General features: G+C 40.4%; 1 protein-coding gene across 1 annotated transcript in view; it reads right to left on the bottom strand.

Moving 5' to 3' along the window:
* Positions 1–8,002: 8,002 nt before the first annotated feature.
* RSPO1 (R-spondin 1) overlaps positions 8,003–12,960 on the bottom strand; it is a 55,607-nt gene continuing 50,649 nt past the window's right edge. The window contains exon 6 of the mRNA XM_053454525.1: positions 8,003–8,748. Within this exon, the coding sequence (XP_053310500.1) occupies positions 8,591–8,748 (158 nt within the window). The 3' untranslated portion in view covers positions 8,003–8,590. The remainder of the gene's footprint in view (positions 8,749–12,960) is intronic.

The following is a 12,960-nucleotide window of genomic DNA, read 5'->3' as shown; positions in this document are numbered from 1 at the left end:
TTTTTTTTTTTTTTTTTTAAATCTCGCGGAACTCGCCGATACAAGTAGTTGCACTTTAAAATGTCCCGCTTAAAACACGCTTCATTTTTGTCAGCACAGTCACGCATATTAAAAATAACCAACATGCTGAATTGAATTCCTAGAAGGGTCAGCCTTATAGGAAGTGCAGCTACAGTAAAGCTGCAGATGCTAGCTGTGAACTAAAATTCCTATGATTCTCAGCCAGCCAGGTGTCCACCATAATGCTGGCTGAGCATCATTGGAAGAGTAGTCCACAGCAGCAGAGATTTTTGTTTTTTAATTAAAAAAGGCTGATGTTAGCCTCCCTTCCGGGACCCTTACACACTGCCTTTACACACCCCTGCCCATAAACACACATATACACTGCCCTTACACACACATATAAACATTTACTGCCTTTACACACACATATACACTGCACATATAAACACACACATACAGTGCCTTTACACACACCTGCCCATAAACACACATATACACATACACTGCCTTTACACACCCACATATACACGTACACTGCCCTTACACACACATACATGTACACTGCCCTTACACATATATGTACACTGCCCTTGCACACACACACATGTACACTGCCCTTGCACACACATGTACACTGCCCTTGCACACACACATATACATGTACACTGCCCTTACACACATATACACTGCCCTTACACACCAGCTAACAAATAACTACACTGCTCCTACACCATCCCACACACACACAAGCTTACAAACACATACATACACTGCCCTCACACCCCTTTCTCCCCATCTCTTACCTCTTCATCCAGCCTCCATCCTGTATCCTGCATCCTGTGGTGGGAGCACGAGGTCTGTCACTTCAGACCCCGCTTTACTGCTCCCTCATCACTACGAGCCCACTATTGCTGCAGAGCGCAGGGATGACGTCATATCCCCGCGCTCTGCATTATTTGCCGGCAGGTAGTGATCAGGGAGCAGTAAAGCGAGGTCTGAAGTGACAGACCTTGCCCTCCCTAATGTTGAGCCGACTAGAGGGAGATTGTGATCTTCCAACTAGTCTGCAGGCTGCTGATCAAGCGGCTGTGTGCACTTACCTCACCCTACCTCTGCCCCTGCAAAGGGGAAGAATGGAATGGACAGAGGGGAGGAATGGAATTACCCACCCAGCATTGAAACGGGGTATATTGACAATATCTGTCTGGCCATTTTCCAGGCCTTAATTGTGGAAAAGAGTAAAGGATCAGAACATCTACAATTGTCTATATAAATATTTTAGGAATATATCCTATCCAAAGCACACCTAGTGTGACAGGACAGGCTGTCCAAACGGCTGAAATGTTAAGGCTATATCAGCGTCAAGGCGTATTAATGGTGGTGGGTCTTGCGGCTTATTTTTTGTGATTAAACTTATCCTTAAAAAAGGTAAGTTAAGGTAGCTTTAATAAGTTAAAGTACCTTTAATATTTGGAAGCATAATCTTATAAAACTATCTGTCAGGGCCTGGTGCCTCTCCATTCTTTAACCCCTTCTGGAGCGGGGGTTTCACCTATAGAAACTATATATAACCAATATAATGGGAAAAACCTCCAAAAGTGTATTTAGGTATTTGTCCTGTTTTTGGAAACACCTCATATGACTGGTATTTTCATTTATTTTGGTACTTACAGGGTTAAATATGAATGACACACATTGCTGTTTCTTAACAAGATTTTTTTTAACTGTGGTATCCTGGGAGTTGCCCCCCAATAGCATCCAGAAAAAGAAAAACTGCTTAACAAAAGTTTATATTTTTTGAAAGTTGACATCCCAAAGTATTTTACTAGGGGCATTTTAACACTTTTGATTTAAACATTTTAGTACCAGTCTGTCGTAAACATTGCAGTAAAATTTAATGTTCAATTTTTTCCTCCAAACACAGTGTTTCAGTAATTTTTTTCCCTGGGTACATGAAATTACTGAAACAACTTGTGATGTGTATTCAGAAACACCCCTGAGTACAAGAATACCCCATATGCATATATTTCCAAAAACTACAGAGTTCAGGGAATCTAGTTAAGGGCATATTGGCCTGTCCCAAGCAGCTGATTTCACACCAGCACCTTCCAAATTTAGTCTAAGAAAAAACATTTTTCACATCCTTTGCAGTTTTACCATGTTTATTTTTCTGAGTGGATATGTGAAAGAACAAAATAGGTCTTGGATTTGTGTTCAGTAACACCCCCTGAGTACAGCGATACCCCACATGCATAGATAAGTCATGTTTCTTATTTTATTTTTTTAGCAAATCACTTGTAAGTGACAAATTTAGGCCACTGGCATTGATCAGGACAGATCTTTAGGACCTGCAATAGTTCACTGCCATCTGGGAGTCCCCTGATATCATCCAGGCAATTAAAGACAGTTGTTACAGGTTGTTACCTCTTTATATTAGTAACTAAAGAAAGTCCTTCTTGTCCTGCAAAAAATATGTAACTTGTGATGGTATACTAAACAGCTAAACAAGAGCACAACAAAAATGTTAATACAGCCTCGGTCACGAAGGGTACAAAAAGAAAAAACAGCCCGGTACTTAATGGGTTGATAATTTTGGGTGTATTTCATCATATCCCATGGATTTGTCTGTTGTTACGGATTGATGATCAATGGAGCCCTACAGTGACATCTGAAATTAATTTGTAAATACTAAATCTAACACAGCCAAATTCTTGTTGGCTCTTCTATTCCCTAGGACGCAATCCTTGTAAAGAATTTAGGATGTCTCTATTCCTGGCTGACCCAGGTGTTTGTTTTTTTCCATTGTACTTTAGGAAGATTAAACTCTCCCTAACGAAAACCATACAGTTTATGAACATCTTGAAAATATCTGACATTTCATGACAAATCATTAGTCCCTAAATGTACATTTGCATCCAGTGGCACCTGCTGATTTTCTACCTTATTGGAGTTAGAGTGCTTGTAAAGCATAATGGAATATCTAGAGGACGATAGAGGCATATTGCCATTGATGATATTGGGACTTTTATTAGTTGTGGTTAAGATAGGTTCTAGCTATAAAAATTGTACACTACTCTGAAGAAGTGGGTTTTGATGTTTTTGTTCAAAATTGAAAGGGAGAGTGAAAGCTGGAATGTAGATAGAAGTGAGCTGAAGAGGTATGGGGCACCATCAGTGACATTGTGTAAGCGATAATAAGGGAGGAGGATAACCTTAGTCGACGATAAGTAGTAGGGAGTATTTTGTTATGAGAGCAGAAATGTATGGGGTAAATTGAAGTAGCCGGCTTCAAAGATGGCACAATTAGGACATCAAATGTCAAAGTTCCAAGTAAAAAAAAAAAAAAATTAGATGATATGATCAAAATTGTAAGCCCTTCTTGTCCTGGAAAAAAAACCAATATATAACTTGTGTGGGTACACTAAATGGAGGAGAAAATTACAGCTAAACACGAGCACCGCAAAAGTGTTAAAACAGTCTGGTCCTTAAGGGGTTAATTTATTTTATATTACCAAAATATGCCTGTGCACTTTTATTTTGTCTTCCATGTTAAGGTTGACTTGCCCATTCGTTCTTGTCCGAATGCGTTTTCAAATCTGCTCATTTCACTGTGACTGCTTTATTTGACACTGCTGCGCTGCATCTAAGCATTTTACAGACTGAGATTCTTCTGTGTGAGACTTGGTGAGCCTCAGCCTGCCATTTTCACAGTCTCTAAAACTCTCTAAAGTTTTGATTTGTAAAGAATTGATTTGATTTAGTTAATAACATTTATTAAAAATTAAGTTCATTTAACCAGTCAACTCCTATGCTTATCTTTAACCCTATAACTATAAGCTAAGTTTGACCCTCCTTCTTCCATCCATTGGTCTCAAATTCCCTATTCAACTTCTTCTACATGTTTATTTTGTTCCATGGCAACCGGACGTACAAATGGGATTTCCAAAAAAGAAAATCTTTTCAACGAATTTCATCCGAACCAAACATGCAGACAGACAAATGTTGGCAAATACCAAATAAAAATTCCTCGAAAACGAACATGAATTTTCTGCTGGCGCCCAAGTCTACTCTGTACCATATCTCAGGGCTTGACAAATTTGTTGTGAGTCTAGGTGCCAGCTAAAAAAGTAAGGAGCCAGGATTATTTTTTTAAACTAACAATTGGTTAGGAGTGATCTGATCATTATCAGCCCACTTACTAAACTCACAGCATTTGACCTGGAAGCACCCTGGACTTTCAGGTCAGTGCTGGTTTTTCTTGTTGTTTTTTTATTTTTTTCTTTTTAACGCTTTCAATGCTGATGTTCCATTGGAGCACAGCATTAACTGATATTTAGTCCCCACAAGCTTGTGGGGACAAATGTTAACCCCTGCAATGCCACGAATGTGTTATACACAATTGTGGAATTGAAGGGGTTAACGCTGCACTGCCGCTCTCATGGAGCGATCAGGCAGCAGGGGAGGGTGGGCTGGTCTCCACACTCAAAGAACCCTCTCCCCCTGTCCCTGAAGCTGCCTCAGGCAGCAGGGACGCAATTGCTGGTCTATAGACCAGCCATTGCAGGGGAGTCTCTGATGACTGCTGTAGGCTTCCATGCCTACAGGAATCATCAAAAGGCTTGTGGGTGCTCGTTTTTGCTGTTGCTGGTCTGCCTGGGCTTCCAGGCAGACCACCAGCAGCAGAGCCCCTTACAAAACGGGAATTAACCCCTAAATGCCGCAATCGCGGCATTGAAGGGGTTAACGCTGCACTGTCGCTCTCTTGTGTGGGACCCAATCAACACTCAACCCCATTTCCTGAAGCTGCCTGTGGCAGCTGAAAACGCGATTGCAGGTTTTCATGCAATCGCGGTTTCAGCCTACAGAATCACTCCGTGGGAGTGATCTCAGGCTCGGGGGCGGGCTCGGAGTGGCTGTGCTGTCTGCCCAGCCCCCCCCCGCGATCACAGGCTGACAAACACCTAGGCGCCAGGACAAAATTCTGAGTCGTCATGGCGACCTGGCGCCTGGGATTTGTCGAGCCCTGCCATATCTCACCATATTTCTCTGCACCCAACCTGTTTGAAAAAATTTTAAGTGTAAAAAGGTACCATTTGTTGAAGTGACATCAATTATGTATCTACCCATTGATGTTCATTAACTGGGGCAATAGAGTGAACATACACTCACTGGCCACTTTATTAAGTACACCTTGCTAGTACTGAGTTGGACTCCCTTTTGCCTGTAGAACTGCCTTCATTTTTTGTTGCATACTTTCTACAAGGTGCTGGAAACATTTCCATATCATATCATATGGACATGATCAGGGGCGGGCTGGGCCGGGGGGCAATTGCCCCCCAGGCCGCCCTAAATCTGGGCCGGTGGGCCGGACGGACGACCGGCAGACAGACATTCAATGCGGCTGCGGCCGCAAAGTTAAAAACTAAGCGGCCGCGAGCAGGATTGAATGCGGCCGTCATGCGTACCTGGCGGGGGAGGGAGGGGGGCGGTCCGCCCCGGCTGCCGCTCATCTGAGGGGTGCCACCATGCCGGCACGCCTCCAGAAACGGTGCGCGCGGCGACACTGAAGCCACGCCCAACATTTTCCGCGCTCAGTGCACCGGAAGGACAGGAAGAAGAAGAAGTAGAAGAAGAAGAAGAGGAGGAAGAGGAAACGTGAGAGTGAAAGAAGAAAAGGTAGGAGAGAGTGGATTAGTAAGTGTGTGAGAGTGATGGGTGTTATGCTGAATGTAAGTGTGTGAGAGTGATGGGTGTTATGCTAAATGTACGTGTGTGAGAGTGATGGGTGTTATGCTAAATGTAAGTGTGTCAGAGTGATGGGTGTTATGCTGAATGTAAGTGTGTGAGAGTGATGGGTGTTATGCTAAATGTAAGTGTGTGAGAGTGATGGGTGTTATGCTGAATGTAAGTGTGTGAGAGTGATGGGTGTTATGCTAAATGTACGTGTGTGAGAGTGATGGGTGTTATGCTAAATGTAAGTGTGTGAGAGTGATGGGTGTTATGCTAAATGTACGTGTGTGAGAGTGATTGGTGTTATGCTGAATGTAAGTGTGAGAGTGATGGGTGTTATGCTGAATGTAAGTGTGTGAGAGTGATGAGTGTTATGCCGAATGTAAGTGTGTGAGAGTGATGGGTGTTATGCTGAATGTAAGTGTGTGAGAGTGATGGGTGTTATGCTGAATGTAAGTGTGAGAGTGATGGGTGTTATGCTGAATGTAAGTGTGTGAGAGTGATGGGTGTTATACCGAATGTAAGTGTGTGAGAGTGATGGGTGTTATGCTGAATGTAAGTGTGTGAGAGTGATGGGTGTTATGCTGAATGTAAGTGTGTGAGAGTGATGGGTGTTATGCTGAATGTAAGTGTGTAAGAGTGATGGGTGTTATGCTGAATGTTTGTGAATGAGGGTTTCAGATAGCATGGATGTGTAAGTGTTGGGGGATAGCTTGGCACAGGGAGTCCGTAATCACATTCCTTTCATGCCCAGATTCCAGCATGTAGTGGCTGCCTAGGCATGATAGGAGTGTGATTGCTGTTATAAATTATTTTTTGGTCCAACTTCGGTGTGTTAACACTTTTATTGGACAGAATAATTCAATGACAGTATTAATATATATATATATTGATATATATAATTGCAAACAGCAATCACACTCCTATCATGCTAAGTCAGCCAGGACGTGCTAGAACCTGGGCATGATAGGATTGTGATTGTTGTTATATATATGTGTGTATATATATATATATATATATATATATGTATGTATATGTGTTAATATTATTGTTGATTTTTTTGTCTAATTTTGGTGTTACTTTTAATAAAGTATTTTAAAGTTTTTTTTTTGTTTTTTTTTTCTGTTTTGGCCAAGTGAATGCTGAATTTTTAGTTTCAGTCCAGAATTTTCATTTCGGTGCATCACTACTATATACTATGCCAGTCACTAAAGTGGTAAGCCTACACCACATCAATGTTTGGCTTAGTATATAGTGATAGGGGTTGTCAGTGTCTGGCTCAATGTATAGGCACACATTGACGGTGGTGCTGCGTAATCCCTAAGTATATAATGATAACAAATATGCTGTACCCCTGTCAATGTTTGCCTAATCATAGAAACTATGCAGTTTTAAAGTGTGTGTGGGGGGTGCCACATACAGGGTCTGCCACAGGTGCCAAATACTCTAGGTACGCCCCTGCATCATGCGGCTGTCAGACCCAATGGCCATGCCTCAGCTCCTCTTCCCACGTCTTAAAAGGGGTGTGATGAAGAGCTGAGGCATGCGGTGTTTGCACGCCGGCCACTTTAATTTCATTAGGCACTGGTGGAGTGACTGCCGCACGACGGCCGCTTTCAATGTCGCTCGCAGCCGCTTTGATGGTGCAATGGGCCAGTTGACTAGACTTGCCCCCCAGGCCTTAGGCTGCCAGCCCTCCCCTGGACATGATGGCATCACACATTACAACACCACCACCAGCCTGAACTGTTGATACAAGGCTTTTATGTTGTTTACGTCAAATTACGACAGGGAGAAGGGGAGTGGAAGAGAGATAGTATGTATGCGTGAGTATTGGTGTTAGAGTTTATTTTAGTGTATGATGTTAGAGTGAGTTTGAGTGTTAGTATGTGTGTCTTAGTGACCGTGGGTGCCGGTGAAAAAATACTGCACCCAGGTCATCCCCTGCTTTCATAGGTGTTAGCTAGCCTATGGTAAAGCGAGAAAGACGAGCCAAATATTGGCTATAATTGATTTGAGAGACAATACACTATCTCATCAGCTATTTCTCAACAGCCAATCAGGCCAGCTCACATACCAAACCTTCAAAGTCCTAGGAATGTCTTCTATCCATTGAGTATCATAGCAATATAGTTATTTGTACTTTGCTTTTCTCATTGATTTTTTGAACTACTATTTTCATCCTGAATCCTTCTTGCTATGACATTCCTATGTAAAATATAATCCAAATTCTCAAAAAACTGATTTTAGGACCTTGCACACAGTCAAATTTCCTTATGTTATCTTTAATTAATTTCTTTTTATAAACAATAAAACACTTACAAAACTGTTTGAAAATAAAACATTTTTAGTTAACTTTATACTGCCCCAGAATCATTTCAATTCTTGCCTTCTTTTAATTTGAAAATAACATTATCTGAAGCATATTTATGGTAACCGCCAACACAGTTTCACAAAAATGTAACATATACCCTCCAAAGATTAACTCATACATTTTAAAAACATGGACTTAATGGTAGAGGGGACAATGGGAATAATTTCAGGCAAAACTGGCTCCAGTCAACTTCTACAAAAGTCGTAGTTTACTCTGCATCGCAAGAAGGTGTCCTTTTCCAAGTGAAATATTAATTCTCTGTATCATTCATAAAGTTCATCTTTCCTGTGACTTATACTTATAGAAGTTCTTGGGCAAAAATGACCCAATCCATCAATTGCAGTCAACACTCCTTAACTGTAAGAGTCTTGTTGTTTCGCCAGATGTGTAGGTGCTTAAGTTGTAGCAGTGCTCCAGTTCAAAAAAGCCATTAGATACATAGCAGCATTTCTCTGTTGCCGTGGTCAAACCATATGATGGCAATTACTGTGCCGGGATAGAAGAAGTAAAGGGCACTGAAGTCACTCGCTGCTGGTTTTTACGCTTCCTGTTTCCTCCATCATCGTTGTTCTTATTCCGAGTTCTGTTCTTCTTTTCCTTCCCTTGCTCATCTTTGTTGTCTTTTTTCTTTCCTTTTGCTCCTGCAATCAGTTAACACATTTGTTGGTTACAGAACTCACAAAATTCATAAGCATAAATACATAGGGTTGAATTCATAAATGAGATTTGGTTAACACAAATGGCTAATCTCCTAGCTCGAGTTGTCACTGCTTACAATGTGACATTTCCACTTAGTGGTGTACTTACTTTTGTTGTCAAGGTTTAGACATTAATGGCTGTGTGTTGAGTTATTTTGAGGGGACAGCAAATTTACCCTGTTATACAGGCTGTACACTCACTACTTTACATTGTAGCAGAGTGTCATTTCTTCAGTGTTGTCACATGAAATTATATAATAAAATATTTACAAAAATGTGAGGGGTGTACTCACTTTTGTGAGATACTGTAACTCCCAATGTCTTGTTTGGTATAAGTTATATCAAGCGCAACAGCCCAATAAAAATTGATCCCTCGGTTAATATTCACCTCTGACATTTTTAATGTAGCTCTTAGTGAGATGTTTTGCATTGCAGAGAATGATAAATATAGAAGTTTTCAATGACTTGTATTAATTTGTTACCATCAGTTTATTATGTATATAATGTAAAGGCATCTGTTGACGTTAAAACGATTTTAATGTACCTCTATGCAAAGTATTCTACTCAGTAAATTCTAACCCAAACATATAGCAGTGTTACGGGAACTATATCCCTTCAGCTCCATAAATGGCAATTGTGTGTGGGGCCCCATGGGGAATGAACTGCATAACAACTTAATTTATTTAGGTCTTAAGTAAGTAAATGCAGTTAACTTTGTTTTTTTTTTATACCTTGCATAAAACAGGCCAGACAGACACCAGTTTCATAAATACACTAGTCACTGGACAGAATAATATCTGTTTTTTATTTGAAACATTTAAATTGATAATACAACCCCATTGGTAGATAATAAAGGGTTTACTTTACAATAACTCTGAAACTGTAGGGCAGAATAACAATAGGGCAAAAGGGGCATTTGCCCCTGGTGGCAAGGGCCCCCACTTGCCTCGTTTGCTGCAGTGCTGTTTATGTATGTGCTTGTTGTGTTTGGTGATGTAGTAGCCCAGATGGGTGTATAGGGCCTCTTCTGCAGCAAAGTAGAGTATTTTCGGAGAAACCAACACAGTTCTTTTTGTGTGGAATATGATCAGTAATGGCAGAAACAGCTTTCTGCCATATGGCTGGATCAGCCAATAAGACGCTCCTTTTGTACTCTACTTGAAAGGAAAAGTTAGGGGCCACAGAGTTACTGTGTTAGGATCATCGAGAAAGCTGCACACACAGGAGCAGAGACTCCCTGTTTCTAATATTGGGTCCATGTGTCTGGAAATCAGTGTATATGCATGTGTGTGTGTGGGGATGTCTTTGTATGAATACATGTTTTTGCATTATGCCTTTGCTTGTTTATGTATCTCAGGGTAGAAGCACAAAGAAAAGGAAGGAATTACCAGGACATAGGTAGAGATTTCCTTTCATTGTATTGTCTAATACCGAGTTATGTTGCCTCATTGAGGTTGCGTTTATAACTTCCATACAGGTCTGTGGGTACCAAAAACCTGCCCTATGCAACAACCCCCCCAGCTTTGTCTGTGAACCCCTTTATGTCCTTATAAATATGAATCCTAGGGATGCTCCTATCTGCAGTTTTCCAGTTCCAGGCCCATTTGTGATGTATATGACTATGAAAGGTCCAGAACAGTAGACAGTAAATGTAATAATCATACTAAACAGCCAATAGAAACATATAATTTGATGACATAATCATTCAATCAGTATTTATGTCTTCTTTCTTCCTCTGTTTCTTTTTATCTTCTCTTTCCTATCTCTATCCATCTCTGCCCTTCTTCTGTACCCACTTCTTTTCTTATGTATCTCTTGGAAAATCTCTTTCTTTCTCTTCTTTATTTGTTTTTCTCTCTTTCATTATCCCCCTTTCTACTCTCTCTTTCCTTTTTCCCTCTATTTTTCCCCACACCCCACTAGCCTTGCTTTTCCCTGCATAAAAAACTATGTGTCAGCTCTTTCCTGAATATAACACCATTGGGAAGCACCTCTCCTTCCAGCACACAATTTACTACAGAGTTAAAAATTGATTTGTGAGGCTCTGAGTGATTTTGCATGCATTTCCAGGTGAAGGTCACACCCCTTGAGTGTATGGTCAAAAAGACTCAACCTTTCTGCAGTTAACAATAATTGACCAGTAAGGTCTGCTTGACGCGGAACTGTGTTTTTAAGACTAAAAATGGCCAGAAATATTTAAATGATTGACACTGATTCTGTTGGATAATATGACCAAATGGTTATAACATAATTCATATGCTTCCTTTATCATTAGATTTTTTTTCCCACATGCTTCCTTAGGTTTTATGATGAGGTTTTTGGATAAGAACACTGACTTAAGTTCATTTACCAGGGATTGTAACAATATAATGTTAGTGATATAGAAATATATATAACATCATAACAGCAGATTTACTCGTAAACATTTCCCAGATGACATTTTATACTAATTCCTTTCAAGAGGGCTTTGCACAGACTACATGCTTTCCAGGAAGCCCAATCTTGTTGCGCTTTATCATGAAACATTTATAATGCATAGCGAGCCAAACTCACAATGTTAAAGCTGTTAACAAAATCCAGTTGTATAACTTAAAGAAAAACAGAGTTTACATTGTTTTTCATAAGAGCATTATGCAATATAGTCCAAGTCCAACCCAAAAAAGGAAATGCCAAGCTCACCCCAAATTTCTAATTAGTGAGGACAGCAAGAACAATGCATCAGATCATACTGAAACTATCGATAATTGTAGTCAATATCGTCAATGGGTGTGGTCGGCCATGTTGTGGGCAGGGTTTGTCCCAACATCTTTACATTTGTATGTGGGTGCGAGGGGGGAAAGTTGGGGAGCTGGGTGTGTCTAAATGGACAAAATGGGACAGTCTCCGGTGAAATCCCTAGCGTTTCCAGGTATGTTTATATAATTTGATTTGCAGATGAGTTGCAGTTTTATCTCCCTTTTTGTAAGCAGGAGCTCATCTGCCAAACATACAGCAAGAGAACTCTGATCATGTAAACCATTCGACCAACATCTGTTGTACATTAGATGCTGGTATGTGATACAAAATTGGGTAAAATGCAAAAGCTCAACTGTGATGTCAAGGCAAACCAAATGAGCTCAAAAACTTTATCACTGAGAACATATACCGGTAAATACTGAGCATAGATTAACATCTATAGAAAGAAGAGGCCCTTACATATCTGACCACTATAACTGTATTAACATGCTTGTGCCTGTGTGCTGGTCAAAATATAGCTCAGTAAAATCATTATAACAGTATTGCTTTTTAATAAGGAAAGCTTGGTCAAAAAGAGTTTCTTTGCTGGGCATGTTTGAGAAATTAGAAAAAAATATGGAACATTTTAATGGTTACTTTTATATGAATAAAAACTACACATTTCAACTATCCAAACATGCTATTGTAAGTAGTTTGGTCTGAAAGAATCCTAACATTTAAATATGTAGTTGCCCTTTTAGTTTTGCAAATGTGTCGATTAACATAATTATGAGTGGCTTAGCTCAATCAGTCACACAGAGGTGGCATCCAGACATTTTCTCGTGAACACGACCACAGACTGATTAGCAGCCTTAGGCTAGGTTTCCACTTGGGTTTTTGTCCGGCGTTTTTTTCTTGATGAAAAACGCCAGGAAAACTGCCAAGAAAACTGCCACTGCATTTACCTGCGTTTTGGCATTTTTTCTGCAGTTTTTTCTGGCGTTTTAGCCTTTCTGTGGAAATTGCTTTTTTTGACCTTAGGCAGTTTTTCCAGCCTTTACAAGTTAGAAGTTTCACCCAGCTAAAAGGGATTAGGATAAATGGCAAGTATCTGCCCTCTCCTGATGTCATTTACTTGGTAGACCCTTTTGTCTCTTTTCTGTGGTTTGTAAGGCATGCTTTATTTCGAATGTCTGCTCCTCTGGGAAGATTGGCCCCAAATGATGGTGCAAATTGTTTGCTGTTGCTTTTGGCACGCAGGATCCGGTCGCGTATGTTTGTTTGTAATGGCATGTTTGTTCCAAATGGTGTAAAATTCAATATGAACCAGTCCAGGACTTTGTTTTGTGTGAAACTGTTTGTTTTCAGCCTATTTCTCGTAGGACACACAGATACTGGGTCCATCCTCTGCATTGTAACTGTGGAAAAAACGCCAGAAAA

Source organism: Spea bombifrons, chromosome 2 (assembly GCF_027358695.1).
Source record: "Spea bombifrons isolate aSpeBom1 chromosome 2, aSpeBom1.2.pri, whole genome shotgun sequence".
NCBI lineage: Eukaryota > Metazoa > Chordata > Amphibia > Anura > Pelobatidae > Spea > Spea bombifrons.
The sequence above is the reverse complement of the archived record's forward strand: the minus strand, read 5'-3'. Positions and strand labels throughout refer to the sequence as shown.